Source organism: Spermophilus citellus (genome assembly GCF_964194105.1).
Source record: "Spermophilus citellus genome assembly, chromosome: 10".
NCBI classification, from domain to species: Eukaryota; Metazoa; Chordata; class Mammalia; order Rodentia; family Sciuridae; genus Spermophilus; species Spermophilus citellus.
In genome coordinates this window covers 31,708,562-31,732,584 of record NC_138197.1, presented here as the reverse complement: position 1 = coordinate 31,732,584, position 24,023 = coordinate 31,708,562, and the positions used below count along the sequence as shown (strand labels likewise).

The 24,023-nt window shown below is 40.5% G+C and overlaps 1 protein-coding gene across 1 annotated transcript in view; it reads right to left on the bottom strand.

Moving 5' to 3' along the window:
• Positions 1-21,073, bottom strand: part of CD4 (CD4 molecule) — a 32,506-nt gene extending 11,433 nt beyond the window's left edge. Inside the window, exons 1-3 of the mRNA XM_081311903.1 lie at positions 20,949-21,073; positions 13,888-13,988; positions 13,616-13,777 (exon numbers count right to left, since the gene is read on the bottom strand). Coding sequence (XP_081168029.1) covers positions 13,616-13,777; positions 13,888-13,936 — 211 coding nt within the window. The 5' untranslated portion in view covers positions 13,937-13,988; positions 20,949-21,073. The remainder of the gene's footprint in view (positions 1-13,615; positions 13,778-13,887; positions 13,989-20,948) is intronic.
• Between the last annotated feature and the right edge of the window lie 2,950 nt (positions 21,074-24,023).

Genomic DNA, 24,023 nt, shown 5'->3' with positions numbered 1-24,023 from the left:
CTTAGAAGTGTAGGCGAGCTGGGCACGGTGCCGCATTCTTGTAATCCTAGCGGCTTGGATGCTGAGGCAGAAGGATTGCAAGTTCAAAGCCAGCCTCAGTAATTTAGTGAGGCCCTAAGCAAGTCAGTGAGACCCTCTCTCTAAATAAAATACAAAAAGCAGGGCTGGGGATGTGGCTCAAGTGGTAGAGCACTCGCCTGGCATGCCTGCGGCGCTGGGTTTGATCCTCAGCACCACATACAAATAAAGATGTTGTGTCCACCGAAAACTAAAAAAAAAAAAAAAAAAAAAAAAAACTATCTCTCTCTCTCTCTCTAAAAAAAAAAAAATACAAAAAGATTGGGGATGTGGCTCCATGGTTAAGCACCACTGGGTTCAATCCCTGGTACCAAGAAATAAAAAAAGTGTAGGCAGTTTGAGGGTGCAACTCAGTGGTAGAGCACTTGCCTATCATTCACGAGGCCCTGGGTTCCTTGTGTACCAGCAAGGAAAAAAAAATGTTTTATAGGGAATGGGAGAGAGAGAAGGGGAGCAGCAAGAACATTCCAAGAAAGGGGAAAAGGCCCAGAAAAGTAGTGTAGGCAAACTGTCTGGAGACCATCTGTGTGTGGCAGTTTTCAGCTGGGAAGTTGTGGGAAGTGGTACTGAGAAGGCAAAATGTCCCGAAGAGGCTCCCTGGCTTGGTCTAATGGGCTAAGGAGTGATGTGTATAAAACATTGCTTTGGAAGTCATTACTGCAGCAGGAGGAAAAGAAATCCAAGTAGGAGAGACTAGTAGCAGAGAGAATTGTCAGGGTGCTCTCAGTAGTGCACATGAAAGATATGTGGGCCTGGGCTAGTAATAGTGGCATTCCCAACAAGGAAGAGGACCAGGGGCTGGGGCTGTAGCTCAGTGGTAGAGAGCTTGCCTCGCATGTGTGAGGCGCTGGGTTCAATCCTCAGCATCACATAAAAACAAACAAGTGAAAAAATAAAGATATTAGAAAAAAGATATGAGGCTGCTCACATAACATGTCATTAAAAGAAAAAGAAAGAAAGAAAGAAAGAAAAGGACGAAACCAAATAACACTGTCGAAGGAGTAGCCATAGTTGGTGACTGATGGGAAACCAGAGATTGAAGAAGAGGAAAAAAAAAATATTTGACTTTCTGATTCAGAAGTTGAAGTAACATGGATCAGATCATAGAAACAAAACAGAAATTCAAAAGACATAAGAATTTTAGATTTAGAAAACAGCACAATATTTGAATCTTACAGGTGATAGAAGAAATGCCAATTAAAGCAAAATGATAAATCTTTCAACTGTCAAATTAGAAAAAACAGTTTAAATAACATTCAGTGCTGGCTAGGGTGCTAGTGAGAGAGGCACACAGTAACATTAACCAGAGTTAATGTAAACAGCATCTTTCTGGAATGCAGTATATGCCCACTATTTTTACTTATTTGTTTGGTGTTTGTTTTTAGACAGGGTCTCATTATGTTACCCAAGCTGGCCTGGAATGCCTAGCCTCAAATAATTCTCTTGCCTCAACTTCCCAAGTAGCTGGGACTATAGGCTCATGCCATTTTTCCCAGCTCCAACTCTCCCCCCTCCCCCCTCCCCCTCCCCCTCCCCCTCCCCCTCCCCCTCCCCCATTATATATATATATAATGTTTTGCAGTCCTAGGGATGGAACCCAAGCCCATAGTATTATTTATTTTGAGACAGAGTCTGACTGAGTTGTCTAGGTTAGCCTCCAACTTGTGATTTTCCTGCCTCAGCTCATAGAGTATGTGGGATTACAGGTGTGTGCCACTGTGCCTGGCTTCTCCCACAACTTAAAAAATTTTATATCCTTAATTCTGTTTTCTTTTTTGATACCCGGGATTGAACTTAGGTGCACTCAATCACTGAGCCACATTCCCAGTCCTATTTTTTTTTTTAATTTATTTGGAGACAGGGTTCCCCAGGGTCTCACTGAGTTGCTTAGCACCTCGCCGTTGCTGAGGCTGGCTTTGAACTCATGATCCTCCTGCCTCAGCCTCCCAAGCTGCTGGGATTATAGGCGTGCACCACCATACTGGGCTACTCATACATTTTTAAGGTTTGGATTGTTTTCTCTTTTTGTTTTGTAGGTATGGGAGATTAAACCCAGGGACCCTTAACCACTGAGTCACATCTATTTTCCTTTTCATGTTTTATTTTATTTATTAATTCTAAAAAATATTTTTAGATGTTTATGGACCTTTATTTTATTCATTTATTTATATGCAATGCTGAGAATTGAACCCAAGGCCTCTTGCATGCTAGGTAAGTGCTTTACCACTGAGCCAACACCTGAGCCCTCATTTTTTTTTTTTTTTAGACAAGGTCTCATTAAGTTGTTGAGATTGACTTTAAATTTGTGATCATCCTGCCTCAGATTCCCAAATTGCTGGGATTATAGGCCTTCACTGCCACATCCTAAAAGCTTACTCTTTTCATTTAAGGAAATACCCTTGACATCCTTCTAAGCATATATATGTAGAACTTTATTCTTTTTGTTTCTTTTGCTTTGCAATTATGAAAGCTAATTTTTAAATTCTGGTTTGAGATATTGTAAACTCACATACAATTATAAAAAAAAAAAAAATACAAGGGGTGGAGGTTGTGGCTCAGTGGTAGAGCGCTTGCCTAGCACGCATGAGACACTGGGTTTGATCCTCAGCACCACATAAAAATAAAAAATAAAGGTATCGTGTTCACCTACAACTAAAAAATAACAAAGAAATCCTGTGTGTTTTTTACCTGATTTACCCCAATGGTTACATCTTGCAAACCTATGGTACAAGATCATAACCAGGATATTGACACTGATATGATCAGGATACAGAACACTTCCAGCACCATGAAGATGTTTTTTAAGCAAATGCTCTTCCCTTCTGGATCTCTCACCTTGCTAATCCTTGGTATCACTAATCTGCACTCTATTTCTATAATTTGTCATTTCAAGAATGTTATATAAATGTATTTATACAGTGTATTATCTTTCTAAGATTGGCGCTTTTTTTCCACTCAATTCTCTGGAGCCTCATCCAGGTTGTTGTGTATGCTACAATTAATTTCTTTTTACTGCTGAAAAGTATTCCATGGAATGAATGTAATCATTCACCATTGAAGGATATCTAGGTTGTTTCTAGTTGTGGCTATTATAGATTCTTGTGTTAATAGGTCCTCATTGATTTGGAATAATACCTAGGAGTTCAATGGCTGGGTTGTTGCAAGTTTAATTTTTTGAAAAAACTATTCAAGTATTTTTTCAGAGTGGCTACAACCTACAGTTATCCTACAACCTCACCAGCATTTGGTGTTGACACTTTTTTTTTTCCCCTGAAGTGCTGGGGATCAAACCCAGGGCCTCATCCATGCTAGGCAAAGTGCTTTACCACTGAGCTACACCTTCCAATAGCTTCCAAAAAAAGCTATTTTTTACTTTAGCTATTTTGATAGGTGTAGTGATATCTCATTGTGATTTTAATTTGCATTTCCCTAATGACTAATGATGTTGAAAAACTGCTTATATGTCTATTTTTATATAAGCCAAGTATATCCTTTTTGGTGATATATCTGTTCATGTATTTTACCCATATTCTTGTTTTTAATATTTATGTTTTTAGTTGTAGTTGGACCCAATACCTTTATTTATTTATTTTTTTTTTATGTGGTGCTGAGGATTGAACCCAGGGCCTTGCACGTGCTAGGCAAGCACTCTACTGCTGAGCCACAACCCCAGCCCTGTATTTTACCCATATTCTAATTGGATTGATTAGGGTTTTCATGTTGATTTTTTAGTTCTTTTAATATATTTTAGATACCATTCCTTTATTAGATACATGGTTTATCAATATATTTTCTTTTACTTTTCCTGTAACTTGTCTTTAATTTTTGCAGAGCAAATTTTTAAAATTTTGATGAAGATTAATTTGTCAATTTTTCCTTTTATGAGTTGTGCTTTCTAAAAAAAAAAATTATAGTTGTAGATGGACAGAATGCCTTTATTTTATTTGTTAATTTTTATGTGGTGCTGAGGATTGAACCCAGTGCCTCACACATGCTAGGCAATCACTTTGCACTGAGCTACAACCCCAGCCCATGAGTTGTGCTTTTGATGTCAATCTAAAAATTTTTTGCCTATACTAGATCCTGAAGGTATTCTATGTGTTATAATTTTATATTTTACATTTAAAATCATAATACATTTTGAGTTAATTTTTTTTTAATATTTTTAGTTGCAGATGGACACAATACCTTTATTTTTATTTGGTGCTGAGGATTGAACCCAGTGCCTTATACATATGAGGCAAGTGCTCCACCACTGAGCCACAACTCCAGCCCCTTATGTTATGTTTTTTTTAATATTTATTTTTTAGTTGTAGGTGGACACAATACTTTTATTATATTTTCACATGGTGCTGAGGATCGAACCCAGTGCCTCACAAAAGCTAGGTGAGCACTCTACCATTGAGCCACAACCCCAGACCAAGTTGATTTTCGAATAAGGCAGAAAACTTAGGTTTGTTGTTCATTATGTTTTTTTTTAACCTATGGATGTCCAATTGCTCCAGCAACCATTTATTGAAAAGGCTGTCTTTCCCCCCATTGAATTACATTTGCACCTTTGTAAAAAGAAATCAGTTGAACATATTTATATGGATCTGTTTCTCTATTTTGTTCCATTTATCATTTGTTTATCCCTCTGTCAATACCACAGTCTTGATTATTCTGGGTATATAATAAGTCTTAAGATTGACTGATTTCTCCTACTTTCTTCTTCTTTTAAAAATTTTTTTTTCAGTTCTTCTAGTTCCATTGGCTTTCCATATACATTTTAGAATAACCTTGTCTAGGGGGTTGTGGTTGTGGTTCAGTGGTAGAGTACTTGCTGGCATGTGTGAGGCACTGGGTTTGATTCTCAGCACCACATATTAATTAATTAATTAATTAATTAATTAAAAGTCTATCACTAACTAAAATGTATTTTTATATTATTTTTTAGTTGTAGTTGAACACAATACGTTTATTTGATTTATTTATTTTTATATGGTGCTGAGGATTGAACTCAGTGTCTCGCACGTGCTAGACAAGTGCTCTACCACTGAGCCACAACCCCAACCCCTAAAAACATATTTTTAAAAAAGAATAACCTTGTCTATATCTACAAAAAAAAAAAACTTGCTGGAATTTTGGTAGTAATTGTGTTAAATTCATATCAATTTGGGGAAAACCTTCACTATGTTGACTCTTCCAATCCATGAGCATTTATTTAGATCTTCTCTGACTTCTTTCATCTCCAGTGTGTAGTTTTTAGTATGCAAACCCTTGCATGAGTATTACTGCTATATTTCCAAGTGTTTGGAGACTTTCCTTTCTTAACAGACTTATCTTTCTGTTATCAAGACTGATGTCTGTTGGATTCTGTGTGATCAGAGAACACATTCTGAATAATTTCACTTAAAAACAAAAAACATTCCTGAGGTTTGTTTTATGGCTGAAGATATGGACTACCTTGGTACACGTTCTGTAGACATTTGAAAAGCATGTATATTCTGCTGCTGTTGGGCAGAGTGTTCTATAAATGGCAAGCGTGGTGCTGTTGAATTCTCTTATGTCTTTGCTGATTTTCTGTGTAGTTGTTCAATCAATTGTTTGGAGTGAAGAGATGTATTTGTCCATTTTTCCTTTTAGTTCTCCCTACTTTTTTTTTTTTTTTTTTCATTTTTTGCTGCTTTGTTATTTGGTGCATACACATTGAGGATTACTGGTCAGGTGCAAGGCAAAAACAAAACAAAACAAAAACCCCAACAACCAATCATTGCTATGTCCCCTGGGATTCTTGGTAGATTGACCTTTTCATCATTATATAATGATACAGTGTAGTTCTCTGTCTCCCTAGTTTTATTTGTTCTGGAGTTGACTTCATCTAATATTAATATATCTACTCCTTCTTCCCTTTGATTTTCTTGCTTGACCTGCTTATGTTATTATATTTGAAGTCAGTTTCTAATAGACTGTATATTGTTGGGTTATGTTTTTTAATCCACTCTATCAACCTCTGTCTTTTAATAAGTGTATGTAGATCACATGCATTTAACATAATTATTGAGAGATTAGGGCTTAAGTCTGCTATTTTATTTTTGCTTTCTGGTTTTTCTGTTTTCTTTTTCCTGCCTTCCTAAGGGTACTTGAACATCATTTTGTAACCAAGTGTGTTTTAGAACCATTTTAGGTTTACAGAAGAATTGTAAAAATGGTACAGAGTTCTCATATACCCCATACCCAGTTTCCCCTGAGCAGTGGCACAGGCCTGACACTCAAAAGGCTAAGCAAAGTTATTCTTGCCCCCACCCCTCTTCTCCATATCAAACTCTTTGGGAGTAAGAACTTATACATTAGCCCTCATTAGCCCTTATGTCCTACCTCCTTGAGGACAGATAATCAATACAAATTATTTGGAATTCTTCTACAAGAGAGATTTCTCTCTTGTCCGTTTATTTATTCAATCAGTTATATCAGTATGGTTTCATATATTTAGTCTATACTTTGGGATATAGACATTTTAAGGAGTGTTTTAGAATACATTTTGATTTTTCTATAAAGTTTTTGAGTGTAGCTCTGTTTACTTCCTGTGATTGTTCTAGGTATTACATATATATGTATACAGTTGTAGTCTACTGGTGTCATGTTACCATACCTCCTTTTATGTCCCTTTGCTGTCCCCATTTATAATATAATTGCTTTAAATATTTTCCCCACACACATCTAGAATTACTCAAATAGTGGCACAACTTTTGCTTTCAACTTCATAATGGAAAGAAGTTGGTGTTATAGTTCAGTATAAAAGCACATGCTTAGCGGTTGCCAGACCCTGAATTCAATCCCAAACCCAGGAAAGAAAAAAAGAAAAAGAGATCAAAAGGAAGGAGAAAGCCTATTGTATTTAGCCATACATTGTTTACTGGTTCTTTGCTTCTTGATAAAATAAGATTTGTTCTTATTTTCCTTTCGTTGAGCCATTTTTTTCAGAGCAGTTCTGCTTGCAACAAATTCATCTGAGAATGTCTTCATTTCTCATTCATTCCCAAAATACATTTCTTCTGGTATAGGATTAATAGTATACAGATTTTTAAATTTTTATTTGTGTATGTATTTATTTAGTTTATTGCAGTAATGAGGATTGAACTTAGATGTGCTCTACAATTGAGCTACATTGCCAGAAATTTAATTTTTTTTTTTTTTTTGAGACCAGGTCTTACTAAGTTGCAGAGGCTGGCCTGGAACATGCAATCCTCCTACTTCAGCCTCCTGAGATGCACTCCACTGTACCCAGTTAATTATGATGTGTCTTGATGTGGATTTCTTGATGTGGGTTTATTCTGTTTGAGGTTGTTTGCTCAGCTACTTGCATTTGAATCTAGGTTAATATCCTTTGCCAAATTTGGGGAGTTTTCAGTGATTATTTTTTCAAGTAGTTTTTTCAACACAATTTTCCTTTTTCTTTCCTTGGTCTTCATTGACACAAATCTTTTAATATAGTCCTACAGGTTGCTATGGCTTTGTTAAAAGGTTTTTTTTTTTTTTTTTTCTAATCTATTTCCTCTATGTTGTTCACACTGTGTACTTTTTATTTTTCTCTCTGGTAGTTCACTTATTTTTTTCCTCTGCCCTTTCCATTTTGCTGTTGAGTCCATTCACTCATCTTTGTATCTTAACTATTAAATTTTTCCATTCTAAAGTTTCCATTTAATTCTTCTCTTTGCTGAGTTTTCTTAAGGTGTTTTCATTCATTTAAAGCATGTTTGTTATTGCTTACATATGGATTTTTACCGTGGCTGCCTTAAAATCTTTGTCAGACAATTCTAACTTCCATTTCAGCATTTCATTGTGGCTTTTTTTTTTTTTTTTTTTTTTTGGGGTTGGTGCTGGGGATTGAACCCAGGGTCTTGTGCATTCAAGGCAAGCAATCTACCAACTGAGATATATCCCCAGCCTCTTTCTCATTTGGTCTGAGTTTTGTTTTTTTTTTTTTTTTTGTAGTGAGTAATTTTTTATTGAAAACTAGACATTGAAGTATTATGTTATGAAATTTTGAGTTGTATTAAACCTTCTGCTTTAACTGGCTTTCTTTGATGTTGCTTTGTCAAGGAAGGAGGGGGCTGCCTTAGTACTGCCAAGTGGAGGTAGAAATCTCGGTTCCCTCTCATCTTTCATTGCCACTTGAAGATGTTTCTCACTACAGTTGGAGAGAGTGGGGATTCCAGTTCTCCATATGGCCTCCATAGATTGTGCAGTGGAGTGGCCTTGTCCTTGCTGAGTGATGACAAAAGTCCTGACTCTCCACCAGGCCTCCTCTGACACCAGCCCTGCAGGAAGGGTGGCTTTTTACTGCTTATTCTCCACTAATGTTGCAGAGTGTGAACAGCCTTGTTGCTGATTGGTGGGGATGAACATCCCAGCTCTCTACTTTGCCTTCTCTGACACCATCCCAGTGAAATTGTCGAGACAACTCACTGCACTCTCAGGAGGGTCAAATTTAGGCTCCCCACTCAGCCCATGCTGCATGGGTGGAGATAGAGCCACCATTTTTTCCTCTGGTGTTTGGCTGGAGTAAAGCGGTTTTCATTTAAAAGTCTTGCTCGGTTGCTCTTTCCTAGTCTCTAGCTAGAGAGAGCTGGCGATTGTTGAGGCATATTTTTGTCTGTATCTACTGCTGTTTCCAGGACTAAATGGAAACGAGGAACATGTTACTGGAAATTGGATCCTTACTATAGAGTGACGAACTTGACTTAATTGTGTAGTGTTTTGCAGAGGTAGAATTTGCAAGCATTGAAATTGGGTATTTAGCCAGGCATGGTGATATGCGCCTGAAACCCCAGCAGCTAGGGAGGCTGAAGGAGGAGGATCGCAAGTTCTAAGCCAGCTTCAGCAATTTAGTGAGGCTATAAGCAACCTAGTTAGACCTAGTCTCTAAATCAGAAAGAAAAAGGGCTTGGGATGTGGCTCAGTTATAAAAGCCCTTGGGTTCCATCCCTAGTTCCAAAGAAAGAAAGAAAGAAGGAAACGACGAAGAAAAAAAGAAATTGGATATTTAGCTGAGGAGTTGTTTTCGGTGGGTAGGCTGGTGAGGGGGTTGTTTGTTTGTTTGTCTTTTGGGTTCTGGGGATTAAAGCTGAGAGATTTCTAAGCAAAAGGGAACCAGAATTTGAAGATTTGGGAAATTCTCAGCCTATTCATATTGCAAAAATGAGAAAACATGTTTCCAAGAGAACACCAAAAGTTGGGTATACTATCATTCAACAAAGAACCTACAGGCTTATAGGAGCAGAAACACTACTTGTTTGAATTGAAGAGGTCAGAGGTGGGAGGCAATGAAGAATGGACTCCTTGCATTTGACAGGACAGACAATAGAGTTATTCAGATATGAGTGTGAGCCATTTTTCAAGAAGAGGAAAAAGTTTGCCTGTAATCCCTGCAATTTGAGAGGCTGAGGCAGGAGGAGCTCAAGTTTGAGGCTATCTTGGGCAACTTAGAAAGACTCTGTCACTTCTTCCCCCTTTTTGATTTTTCCCTTTTGGAATGAAAAAATCTGCCTTATGCCTGGCCACACTTGTCAGATTTCACACACAGCTGGAGAGGAATTTTTCCTGGGGATCAAATATACTCAATGAATTATATATCACCCTTATCTGATTGGATCATATTTTTATTAGTCTATTTATTATTTTTTTATAGCACTAGGGATTGAATCCAGGAGTGCTCTACCACTGAACTACATCCCCAGTCCTTTTATATTTTTATTTTGAGATAGGATCTTGAACTTGTGATCCTCCTACTTCAGCCTCCCAAGTCTCCAGGATTACAGGTGTGCATCACTGAGCCTGGCTAATTGGAGAATATTCAGATAAGACTTTGGATTTTAGGCTTCAGAGTTGATGCTGGAAGGAGTTAAGACTTTGGGGGCTGTCAAGATTAAATGAGTGCATTTTGCATGTAAAAAGGAGATGAATTTTGAGGGACCTAGCTGAATACTGTGGACTGAATGGAGTCCTTCTTCCAAATTCATTTGAAGTTCAAACCCCCAACATGATGGTATGGTATTTTGAGATGGGGCCTTCGGGAGGTGTTTAATATTAGATGAGATTATGGGGAAAGTGCATTCATGATTGGATGAGGGTCTTTATATTAACCCACAGAGATCTTACTTTCTTTTTCTCTGTGCCATGTGAGGACACAGGAAGAAGACCGCTGTCCACAAGCCAGGAAGAAAGCCTTCACCAGAACCTGCCCATGAAATCAGACTTCCAGCTTCCAGAACTGTGATAAATAAATTTCTGTTGCTTAAACCACCAGACTATGATGTTTCAATATGGTATCCCTAGTAGACTTAAGATATATGTTTACTCCCTTTTCCCACAAGCCCTCCTTTTCTTGAATTACTCACAATTGTACTATAATTTAACTCTTCCCTCATTAATGGATGTTCATGTTGAATTCTATTGTTTTGGTATTACAAATAATTCTTGTAATTTTATAATCCTTGCACAGATATCAATAAGTATTCACAATTTTATTTCTGTTAAACATATTTTCCAGAGTAGCTGTTGCTAGGTAAAGGATTTTAGATTTTTTTTTATTTATTTATAAAACATTGCCAGATAATATTTGTTTATTTATTGATACTGGGGACTGAATCCAGAGGAGCTTTGTCATTGGGCTACAACCTTTTTAGTTTATTATTATTGTTACTATTTTATTTTGAGACAAGGTCTTGCTGAGTTGCTTCAGGGTCTCACTAGGTTACTGAGGCTGACTAGAACTTGTGAGCCTTCTGCCTTAGCCTCCCAAGTTGCTGGGATTACAGGAACGAGCCACCATACCTGATGCCAAATTATTTTTAAGAATTAGTCTATTAATAAACTGAGTGTGCTGGTACATGCCTGTCATCACATCGACTTAGGACACTGAGGCAGGAGAATCGCAAGTTTAAAGATAGCTTCAGTAACTTAGCAAGGCCCTGAGCAACTTAATGAGACCCTGTCTCAAAAAAATGAAAAGAGCTGATGTGGATCAGTAGTAAAGCGCCTCTGGGTTCAATACCCACTACCAAAAAAAAATTAGTTTGATAAAGCTAAGCTTGGTAGTATGTGCTTCTAGTTCCAGCCACTCAGAAGGCTGAGGCAAGAGAATCATATAAAGACATTTACATGTGTGTCCAAAGACATAAGGTAATTCACTACAGAATTGTTTATGATAACAAATTGAAAATAGCTTAAATGTCCAACAATACAAGATTAGTCAAAGAAATCATGCTGTAGTTATGCAAAGGATCTATGCAATTACTTAAAAGAAGTGAAGTAGAAATATTTATATATGTGTATATGTATGTGTATGTATGTACATATATATACGTGTGTGTGTATGTGTCATACACACATATGAATATAAAACCATCTTCAAAAGATATACTTTTTTTTTGTACTGGGGATTGAACTCAACCACTGAGCCCCAACCCCAGCCCGATTTTGTATTTTATTTAGAGACAGGGTGTCACTAAGTTGCTTAGCGCCTCGCTTTTGCTGAGGCTGGCTTTGAACTTGAAATCTTCCTGCCTCAGCCTCTCAAGCCACTGGAATTACAGGCATGCACTACTGCACCTGGCTATCAGATATACTTTTTAAAAAGAAAAAAATAAAATTTTGAGTGCTCTGAAACAACTTTCTCTAAGAGACCCTAGGCCTGAAAGTCAAAAGACCAGAGTTCATTTAGCTCAAACTCTGACTCTATGTGGGCACAAAAGCAAGGATTTCTGCCCTGACCTTAGCTTCCTTACCAGTAAAACCGACACTTGGAGTCATATTTCCTAAACTTCATCCATTCACAGACCTCATATACAATTTTAGCCAAATCTACCTATCCAATTTATGTAATATCTTTAATTTTTAAAAAAATTTTTAGTTGTAGATGTTTTTAGTTGTTTATTTAGTTTTTATGTGGTGCTGGGGTTCGAACCCAGTGCCTCACATGTGCTAGGCAAGCACTCTACCACTGAGCCACAAACCCAGCCCCATTTAATTTTTTTAATTAAATAAATATTTTAAAAAGGAAACTATAACATTAACATGAACAGAAAGCCAGTGTTACCTGCCATAAAAGGAAGCAACAGTAAAACAAACAAACAAAAACACAAAAGCTGCTAAACAAGGTGAAAAGGTGGCATAAGCCTGTATCCCAGCTACTTGGGAGGCTGAGGCAGGAGGATTGCAAATTAGAAGTCAACCGGGGCACTTTGGAAGACCCTGCCTCCAAATTAAAAATAAAATGATCTAGGGGTAGCTCAGTGGTAAAACACCCCTGTGTTCATTCCCCAGTACAAAACAAACAAACAAACAGAAAACAAAAAAACAAAAACAAAAAAAAGAAAGAAAAAAAGAAAGAGAAGAAGAAGAACAACAATAACAACAAGAAGGAATAGTAGCAGCCAGAGCATGCCTACAATCCCCAGCCATTCTGGAGGATAAGGCAGGAATATTACAAGTTTGAGGCCAGACTGGTAAGTCCCTGTCTAAAAATAATAATCATAATAATAATAAAAATTCGATGCCTGGGGATGTAGCTCAGTGGTAGAGCTACTTGCTTAGTATGGGTTCAACCCCAACAGCAGCCAAAACAAACAGACAAAAAAAAAAAAAAAAAACAGAGTTATAAAGACAATGAGAATAAAATATATATGAAAATTTTTACAAAATGTTTCTAAGGAGATGTTACTTACTTTAAAAGCAAGGAAAAAATCATTCAGTTACTTTTTTTTTTTTTTTTTGATACTAAGGATTGACCTCAAGGGCGCTCTCCCACTGAGTTACATCCCAGCCTTCTTTATTTATTTATTTACTTTTTAATTTAAAGACAGACAGGAATTCTATAAATTGCTGAGAGGCTTGCTAAATTGCTGTGGCATTTTCAAATTTGCAGTCCTCCTGCCTCAGGCCCTGGAGTTGCTGGGATTGCAAGTATGCCACAGCACCTGGCTATTCTGTTGCTTTCAATGGAAATAAAGTATCATCCACATGAGTCTGTAGATAGATATATATATATATATATATATATATATATATATATATATATATATATATTTGTTGTTGTTGTTGGTTTAGTACCTGGGATTGAACTCAGGGGCACTCAATCACTAAGCCACATCCCCAGCCCTGTTTTGTATTTTCTTTAGAGACAGGGTCTCACTGAGTTGCTTAGCGCCTAGCTTTTGCTGAGGCTGGCTTGCGATCCTCCTGTCTCAGCCTCCCCAGTCACTGGAATTACAAGTGTGTGCCACCGTGCCCGGCTGTAGCAATAATATTATTGAAACCATGCATTTTATGTGATAATTATTTTTCTAATAACCATTAAAATATTAAAAATATCACAGTACTAAAAGCCTTTTGTCACCAGCAGTCAGAGTAGGGAAATTCCAGAAAACAGTGCCACAGAATTTCTATCAACTCCAGCTCTTTGGGGGTCCCAGAATTTACTAGGAGCAGATCTCTGACCACAGGAGTGTTCAATCCATTGTTTTCCTCCCTGGATGGGGGAACAGAGAAATCCTACCTTTGGTCAAGAAGTTGTTCTGATTTCCCAGAATCTTCTGGTTAGAATGTTTCCAGGTAAATAACATGTTCTTCCTCTGGGAAGCTGTGCAGGGCAGTTCCACTGAACCATCCACTTGGCCCATCACCATTTCCTTTCCCTGAGTGACCACTGGGAGCAGTGCTGGGTGAAACAGAAAGGGATCAGGCCTCTCTCTGTACTGCAAAGCTTCATCTTAGCATTTCCCCACCTCCCACACCATCTGCTCCCAAACCCCAAGTGTGAGCACTTACCCAGTTGCAGTACCAGGAACAGTTGCCAAAAAGCAACTCCTTGGTTCATTTTAGTCTTGCTGAGGTATCAAGCAGAGGCCTGAATCATCAGGGACCTGAACCTGCAGAAATGGTAGAGACCAAGAGAGTTAATAATCATTAGTCAATAGGTATTCAATGGACCTGGGCATGCGGAGACCTCGCTCTTCCTCAGGACCATTAATCCAGCCCAGGAAACCAGACTTGCTTATACCTCTAGTACATGTCACAAAATGTAATGCCCTAGCTAGGCATGGTGGTGCACGCCTGTAATCCCAACAGCCTGGGAGGCTGAGACAGGAGGCTCATGGGTTCAAAGCCAGCTTCAGCAACTTAGCAAGACCCTAAGCAACATAGTGAGATCTACCTCAAAATAAAAAATAAAAAGAGCTGGGGATGTGGCTCAGTGGTTAAATAGCTCTTCATTTTTCTAAATGGCTGAATAAAACTACCTAGTGCCAAAAAACAAATGCAATGCCCTGGTTAATATTGGGTGATATTAGTAGCATAACGGCAATTTCTCTGGCCTGACATAGCCTCACATCTCTCTCTCTCTCTCTCTCTCACACACACACACACACACACACACACACACACACACACAAACATACAGAAATTAATGTATCCCTGGATACTAAATAAAAATATGAATATATTATGTGTTTTATATTTAAAAAATTGTACTGTATTAAAAAATACAGGCTTAAGTATCAGGGCATTTATATATAGAGTTGTAGTCTTCTAATAAAAGTATAATAGATTTCTTGGGAGAATTTGGAGAGAAAGTAACTACATTTGATTTTTTTCTTTGCTTAAGAAATATCCAGTTTTGAAAGTCTGTGGTATGAATGGGTTTTCTTGTTCTGTTGATTATTTGAGGCTTTTAACAAATAGTTCATGAAAGGAAATACTGGACTCAAGTAAAGAAAATCTCTTTTCAGTTGGATTTCTTCCCTGCTTAGACTTTAAAAATGTAAGCATGAATTGCCAATTTCACTTCATGTAAATTACACACACACACACACACATGTTTATATATAAAATTTTATTTCACCTGTGAACTGTTAACTGTATCACTTCTACAGGTGTCATTTTGTTTGTTTGTTTGTTTTTGGTGTGGTCCTGGAGATTAAACCCACATGCCAGCAAGTGCTCTGAGTGCCCTGAGCTTCATCCCTAACCCCAATGTTATAATTTTCAAATATACAATATGTTTCCAGATATGCCTTGCATTCAGGCTGCCTTTTTCTCATTTTGATTTTGTTGAGTCTCCTGCCTGCTTGCCAAAAGCTTGGATGCATCAGGCCCACGTAGAATTGAAAGCAGAGGCATCCTGAGCTTTAAAGCATAAAAATTCAACATACCACATATTGAGGTGGAAAAAATAGTTTGCTTATTTATTTATTTTGGGTGGTGCTGGGGATTGAACCCAGAGCCCCACAGATGCTAGGCAAGAGCCCTATCACTGATCTACACTTGCAGACCCTGTATGGGTTTTTGTTTGTTTGTTTAAAAAAAAAAAAAAAAAAGGTGGAGGGGGAAGTGAGCTGTTTGCCATTTGGGATTACAAAAGGATTCCCAACAAAGGTGGCAAAGTCATGGGAAACACAACACAGAGCCAGGCTAGGATGCAAAGCTCTTGTTACTACTTGGGGCTGGACAATAGGAAATGACTGAAAAGGAAGAGACAAAGGGGTTCAAACAAGAGGCTGGGGTATGTCTGCTCTGTCTTTGCTCTGGGTGTGTTTTCTGGTAATCACTCTGTGTCTAACCTCTTCCTGCTCTGCCCCATCACAGCTCTGGTCAGGTGATTCCTTATCCACAGCTCAAGTCCTCGTTCGATTCCAGAAACAGCATTTCTACCTCTTTAGGACCCTTGCTTCTGTTACTAGTGTCTGTGTGCCTCAACACACTAGTTGCTTTCCTTAACCCTATCCACATCTCTGTAAATAACCCCCTTTCGGGCTGGGGATGTGGCTCAAGCGGTAGCGCGCTCGCCTGGCATGCGTGCGGCCCGGGTTCGATCCTCAGCACCACATACCAACAAAGATGTTGTGTCCGCGGAGAACTAAAAAATAAATATTAAAAATTCTTTCTCTCTCTCTCTCTCTCCTCTCTCACTCTCTTTAAAAAAAAAAAAATAAAAATAACCCCCTTTCTACAATCCTTTGAACCACCTGAAGCAGACTCTGTTTTCTTTTCTTTTCTTTGTTAATATTCACTTTTTTGAGAGAGAGAAAGAGAGAGAATTTTTTAATATTTATTTTTTAGTTTTCAGTGGACACAACATCTTTATTTTATTTTTATGTGGTGCTGAGAATTGAACTCAGCACCCCTCGCGCTACCGCTTGAGCCACATCCCCAGCCCCTAAATGTTCATTTTTTAGTTGTAGTTGGACACAAACCTTTATTTTATTTACTTATTTTTATGCGGTGCTGAGGATCGAACCCAGTGCCTCCCTTGTGCTAGGCTGGTGCTCTACCACTGAGCCACAACTCCACCCCCGGAGACTCTGTTCTCTTTTTAAGACACGAATATATAATTCTTTATAGGGGTGTAGCACTCAGAGGAGGTGCTGGGGTTTGCTCACCCTAATGAGGTTTGGGAGAAGACAAGAAAAGCCCTTTCCAGTTACTTAATCTGCCCAGAAGAAGAATTACCCAGTCAGGCAAGAGGCTTCCAGGAAAAGAGGGAGGGAGACTAGTCTCCAGTCATGCTAGTCGCTATTCACAGGTGAAGTTGTTTACAAGTTAACACAGGGCGTGGGAAGCATTTAGGGGGAGTCTGAGGTGAGAAGAGTAGGGTAGGGACAGCCTTAAATGTTTGGTTGTTTCCACTGCCCCCCATCCCAGATTGATTGTGTCCTTGTGAGGAGAAGTTGAAGACAGACAATGTCTCCACTTGAGATTTCCTTCTCTGGGTTCAAATTCAGCTTACCACGCCTGAGGAAGGAGAGGTGTGTTCTCAGCCTTCCCTGGATGGTGGCCATTTTGTCTCTTCCCTCTCCACAACTCCAGGGTCTGTGCAGAAGGCCACCTCCTTCTTCTTCTAATTCCTTGCACAGCCCCATCTCAGTAAGGGTTCAGCTTAGTGGAAGAGGCTAGAGGCTGTGGGTTTCCAGCTGCTGTTCACTTTGGTGTTTTGGGCTTCCGCTGCCACCCTAGAGATCTGGCCTTTGATTCTCACATCCTCAGCGTCCCCAGAGAGGCACTTTACCTCAGTACAGTAGCATTCTGTGTACCATCACCCCTGGGAGAGACTAGGAGGGCTGACTGGTCGTGTGTCTCCCCGCCCCCCCACCTTCCTGGTCTCTTGTCTCTCTCCCCCCTTCCCTCCCTCCCTCCCTCCCTTTCTCTCTTTGTTTCTCAATATGTATCTCTTTCTGCCTCTCCCTCTGCTTACACCTGTACATTTCTGATACTCTATTTCCCCATGCTTATGCCTCCTTTCAACTCCTGTGTGTGCCTCATGCCAGGAACCTTTGGGCTCTCCTTCTCTTCTCACTTGGAGTTCTCCCTGCCTTTTCTCCTTTCTCATCCAGCTGCCACCAAGATCTAGTTCCTTCTATACTGTAAACAGGCGGCAAGGCTTCTTGCAGGAAAGCAAGCTTTTCACAGGCATTGGTCTGTGGGTGGGCAAGGGAGATGGCTGCATGGTGGAAGGGACACAGCGGACAAAGGGAGGTGGGCAGATCATCTCAGAAGCACACAGAGGTCTCTGGGAGGACAGGAGGGAGGAAGGGAAGAAGAGAGAGACCCAGAGCAGTGGGTTAAAGCAACAACCACTCTTCATACTGTACACAGAGCTTGGATGAGTGGGTTCTTTGTTTCACAAATTCCAAGAACGAAATCTACAACACTAGGGTGAGAACAAAGTATAAACAGGATTTATTAGAGTAGTAGAAAGAAAGAAAGCAGAGTTCCTAAAGGGGAGGTGTGCCAATGGGTGTCTGTTGTCTAAAGGGTTTTTTGGGTTTGATCTGTTCCTAGAGTTGATTTGTGGGATAACAGAAAGGGGCCAATCAACTCTATTTTGTCCTCTTCAGAAAGTCTAGAGAAAAGTGATGTCTAAGACTTAATTAGCACAAGAGTAGGAGTGAGGATTTGTTGGCACAAGAGGAAGTAACTTTTGTAGTTGTTAACAAACTGTCCTCGTGGCTAGGATCAGCTGAGATCAGAAGCCTTGGTTTCTCAGTCTTCTCTTCTTCCTTTTCCTCTCTGAGACCCGTTTTATGGCTGCCTATGGATGGTCTTTCTGTCTCAATACAATCTACCATCACATGCAAAGCTCAGAGTCTTACAGAAAAGGTAGAACAGAGGCAAAGAAGTGAAGAAATTCTGGGAGGGAGCCAGACATGGTGTTCCATGCCTATAATACCAGCAGCTCTTGAGGCTGTGGAAGGAAGATTGCAAGTTCAAAGCCAGCCTCAGCAACTTAGTGAGGCCCTAAGCAACTTAGCGAGACCCTGTCTCAAAAAAAAAGGGGCTGGGATGTGCTCAGTGGTTAAGTGCCCCTAGGTTCAATCCCTGGTACAAAAAAAAAAAAAAAAAAAAAAAGTAAAAAGAAAAAGAAATTTGGGCTGGGGATGTGGCTCAGCGGTAGCGCGCTCGCCTGGCATGCGTGCGGCCCGGGTTGGATCCTCAGCACCACATACCAACAAAGAAGTTGTGTCCGCCAAAAACTAGAAAATAAATAAATAAATATTTAAAAAAAAAAAAGAAAAGAAGAGAAAAAGAAATTCTGGAGGCAAGACATGCACAGACAGCAGCAGACAAAACTAGAGACAAAGAGGGACCAGGACAGGGATGTGAACAAAATGGCAACACACACTGAGTTCCGCCAGGGCGCTTGAGGTTCCTGCTACCCTCACCCCCTGCCCCCCATGGTGGGATAAGGAGGAGGCTGGGGAGAGGAAGAGGGCACAGCCCTACCACAGTGACAGTCTGTGGTCCCACAAGCACTTTTATCTTCCCCCTGTTGCCCCCAGTCAGCCCACTCAAGCCCAGCCGCAGAATGCCCGCCCCACATGGCACCCTGCGACTGCTGACTGGCTTCCTACAAACTTCCTAGATATATGACCCCTCTGAGGGACCCCTGTGGTTCAGTGGCTGCAACCTCCGCCATCCTCTCCTTTGCCTCAACGCCCACGTAGGGCCCCCCCCACCACTGTGCCCTCCTTCCTTCCCTTATCCCCCGAAAGAAGGGTACTGAACAGACGCTGGATCTTCAAGCCTTGCAAACCAGACCCTAACCCATTTAACTGTTCCCATCACCCAAGTATCCGGTTTCCCATCTGCATCAAAGTTATTTCATTCCACAAACATTTATTGGGTTTCTAAAATGCGCAGGACCTTTGACCACCCAACTCTCCTCAGTGTCACCCCACCATCATGACCAGGAACATGGCATGGGGCTGCTCTGAGGCTCTGCCTAGAACCAGAAGATGGGGGCAGTTTTATTAGAAGTAGACCAGACTGAAAGACTGAACATCTGTGAGCCTGTCCTCAGGAGCTCTTCCGGCTGCTCTTCAGGGGAGCCATTTTGTATCAGCCTACAGAATCTGACACAGCACACAAAATTGTCAAAACATGAAAGAGCAGTGATCTCCACCATCGTTTTCTTTTCCCAGCCTTGTGCTCCGAAACATGTGTCTTATAAGAGCAGGTCATTCGGGAAGAGCTATCCCACTCAGAGTGGATTATTTATTTATTTACTTTTGCTAACAGGGATTGAACCCAAAGGCGCTTAAGCACGGGGCCACATCCCCAACCCATTTTTTTGCATTTTATTTAGAGACAGGGTCTCACTGAGTTGCTAAATGCCTTGCCAAGTTAGTGAGGCTGACTTTGAACTCACAAATCCTCCTGCCTCAGCCTCCCAAGTCGCTGGGTAAAATCTTTGACTTATTAAAAATGGAACCTTTCTATTTTCAGGGATCAGACTGTACCCCAGGAGAACTCTTTCCCAGAACAAATATATGAATTGAAGGCAGAGAACACCTGGCAGGCAGCAGGGCTTCAAAGCTGTGAGATCTCAGAAGGGATAGGCCTGAGGCTGCAGAGGTAGCAAGCTGGGTGGTGCAGGGCATCTCATCTTGAGGGTTCTTAGGTGAAGAACCCCATTAAGCCTGGGGTGGGGGCAGTCTGCAAATCCTTTTCTAACTCTATCAGCCTCCAAAACCAATAATCTTAGAATCAATTTTTCTAATGACATAGTTACCTAAAAATACGATCTAACGCTTTTATAGCATTTCATATCTAAGAGCTCAGTTATGCACTTTTTGACAATTTGAGCTTTCTCTTTTTTTTTAACCAAGCCAACTAAAGTACAAGCACCTTTAGATATATCGATCAAAAATCCTTAAATGCACAAAATTGGACAAAATCTTTAAAATACATATGAACAAATAAGATTTTTAAAAGGTCACGTAGATCACGTGGCCTATGAAATGCTGCATGTATGATTTTTGGTGTGAATTTTTAGTGATTGTATTATTGAGAAAATTGATTTTAGGAGAATTGCCTCTAGACTAGATTCCACTTCTTATTGCCCTTTTCTTGCCTTTACCATTTTTCCTCTTTTAATTTCTTATTTATAGGTTTTCTACACCTTAATACTTATTTATTCTTTTTCATTGCCCCCTCACCCTTCCTTAGGTCTTTTCTTCTCTTTGGTCTTCCCGTCTTCACCTCCTCCACTGCCCCATGAGTAGTTGCCTTCCACTGCCTTTCTCTGCTGTTTACTCTCTGATCTTGTGATTCTAGTCAATACCCCTCTGGAGAGTACCTCAGTGCCCTTCTTATGTTCTGGGCACTGAGCTATGTCTGGTACAGAGGCAAAAAGCAGTATGGCCTAGTCCTGGCCTCTTGAAGCCTCTTGAAGACATCACTTCTTATGACCAGTTCTGAGAGAAATGCATAAGAAGGTATCCTGGGCTGTGAGCACAGGACCGAGAGCCCAGCACATTCCGCTGCACCTGCGCCACATTCACCTCCCCTTCTCAGCTCCCTGGAAGAAATGAAGTTGAGTGAGCCTCTCTTACCTCTGGATCTGTCTTTCTTCCACTCTGCTTCTTGCACAGATATGTCTATGTAAGGGCCTGGAGCTCTGTAACCAGGAGCCCAGTGGGGAGAGGGCTTTGTTTCCTCTGTGGAGAGGAGCTTAAATAAAGAGACAGGAAGAGCCCTCGTAGCGAGGCTTCTCTACCACCCAGGCTTGGGCCAACCCCCAACGTCAGGGAAGATGTCAGAGTGAAAATGCCAAAGTCATGGGAAAAATTTAAGCAGAATCAGGCCGGAGCCCATAGTGCCACTGTCACTGTTGAGAGGCAAGAAAAGACTCCCTCAATGATGCAGCCAGATCTGGTGGGGCTTCAGGGAAAGAAGTGAGAAGCACTTGTGAGCTTACGGTTTCCCTACGCTGATAACACTACTAGTTCAGCTTGCAACACCAATAATGAATACAGTGCTATCACTTACCACTTTGTAACTCCCTTTTGGGGGGGGGGCAGTTACAGTGATTGCACCCAGGAGTACTTAACCACTGAACCCATCCCCAGCCCTTTTTAGTTTTTATTTTAAGACGGGGTCTCACTAAGTTGCTGAGGCTGGCTTTGAACTTGAGATCCTCCTACCTCAACCTCCTGGGCTGCTGGGATTATAGGTATGCTCCACTACACCGGCCACTGCTCTTATGCAACTTCTCTTTTCACAACACATTGTACTTAAGAGTTGTGTTAATAAAATTAACATTTATTGCTTCATCAAGGGCATTCTTCAGTAAAACTGGCATTATTATTATTTTTTTCTTTTTTTATTGCAAGTGCCTGGTTTGGTGCCACTGCTTTGATTTGTGCTAAGGCAGCAGTTTTATCCAGATTGCTTTTGCAACATCATTATGATGTCAACACAATTACAAAGAATAGCCAGTCACTTTTATAAAAATAGTTTGAACTTGAAGATACCCTGAAAGGTATCAGGATCTCCCAGAAGTCAACAGGCCACCACACTTACACTTTGAGAATGAGGACTCCACGTAATTTTTATTCATTCTTCAGGTTTTAGCTATCACTTCACTTGTCCCCCAAATCTGTTTTCTCCTTCCCTTGTAATAGAGCCCTCATTTTTAGCTGAGCTCATAAATTTTTTTTTTTTTTTGGTATCGGGATTGAACTCAGGGATGCTTAACCCCTGAGCCACATCCCCAGCTTGTTTTATATTTTATTTAGTTACAGAGTCTTGCTAAGTTGCTTAGAGCCTTGCTAAATTGCTGAGGCTGGCTTTCAACTCACAATCCTCCTGTCTTAGTCTCCCAAGCCTCTGGAATTATAGGCATACACCACTGTGCCCAACAAAAATAAATAAATAAATAAATAAATAAATAAATACTTTTTTGGTAAAGAGGTCTTGCTATACTGCCCAGCTGTTCTCAATTCCTTAGGCTTGAGTGATTTTCCTGCCTTGGCCTCCATAGTAGCTGGGACTATAGGTGTGCACCACCATTCCCCAGCTTTAGATACATGGAATTAATAGATATTTCTCAGCTTCCCTTGCAGCAAGGAGGTGACCAAATAACTTATTTAGGTTAATAAATATAAATGAAAGTGTTAGGCCATGCGTGGTGTCACAAACCTATAATCCCAGTGACTTGGGAGGCTGAGGCAGGAAGATTGCAAATTCAAGGCAAGCCTGGACAACTTAGCAAGACCCTGTCTCAAAATAAAAAATTAAAAAAGGCCTGGGATATAGCTCAGTGATTAAATGCCCCTGGGTTCAATCCCCTGCCAGGTTTCTGTTCTCTCGACTAAAAGGCTCAGGGGTCACTCTAGTTAAACTGGGCTAACTGAGCTACATGAAATAACCACAGAAGAGACACAAATACCTTTTTCTTTGGGGTCGTTGTGATGGCTCCTCTGACCTTAAGGGTCCACAGGAAGAGAGAGAGTGAGAGCACATGCTGACCCCTTTTATTGAGGAGAAGTTATTTAAATGAGACAAGGGTTCAGGTTTCAGGGGGCTGAGTCTATCTTCATGATGTCCACTGTCAGCAGGTTGACTGACACCTGGGTAGGCCACACCCAAGGGCACAGTAAGAGAAGGGGACACACACAAGGCACTTCCATGGAAGATTCTATCCTAAACAGGGCAAGGGGTTATATTACAAAGGAACAGGTGAGCATAGCTTCACCCATGGGGCTGTAGGAAGGAACACCCATGCACAAGACACCGACCCTCGCACCCAAGAAGGGTGCCACATTTCTGTGACTGAGAGCCTCAGCACCTAGCCAGGGAGTGTAACTCAGTCACGTGTAAGGTTGGCCTCCCACAATCCCCAGTACCAGGAAAAAAAGAAAGAAAGAAAGAAAGAAAAATGTTAGGTGCAACCTCTGGGTTGTTCCTTGAAAGAAGCCAACTATGGGGGCTGGGGTTGTGGCTCAGCGGTAGAGAGCTAACCTCGCCATGCGAGACCTTGGGTCCGATCCTCAGCACCACATACAAAAATAAGCAAGTGAAATAAAAGTGTTGTGTCCAACTACAACTAAAAAAAAAAAAAAAGAAAGAAAGAAAGAAAGAAGCCAACTATGGATATCCCTTCCTCAGGCTTTCTCCTTGAAGGCTGGGCAGAATAGGAATACCAGTCCTATAGCTTACAGCCAGTCTTCCCTCATTTACATTACCGAGCAACCTCCTGTAGGCGTTTAAGTTTGTGTCCTCTGCTCTAGTCTAAACCTCTCCAATCATTCATTCACATATTGAACAAGTGTTAAGTGTCTCCCAGTGCAAAGAACTCTGCTAGGTGCTGGGGATGTGATGTTGGGTATAACAGATATTTTCACCCAAGCTCTGACATGAACACTAAACAATGAATTATTTCATTATGAGTAGCCAAGTGCTACAAAGGGAGAAGCCCAGAGTACTGGGAGAGCTTATCACAAGGAAGCCTTATTTCAACTGAGAGAAGTGTATTGTAATCATTGTGAGTTTGGGTTCCACTACAAGTGAAAGAGAATCAAAATGAAGCTGGTAGTGGTGACATGTGCCTGTAACTCCAGCTACCAGGAAGGCTGAGACAGGAGTATCTTGAGTTCAAAGCCAACCTCAGCAATTTAGTAAGGCCC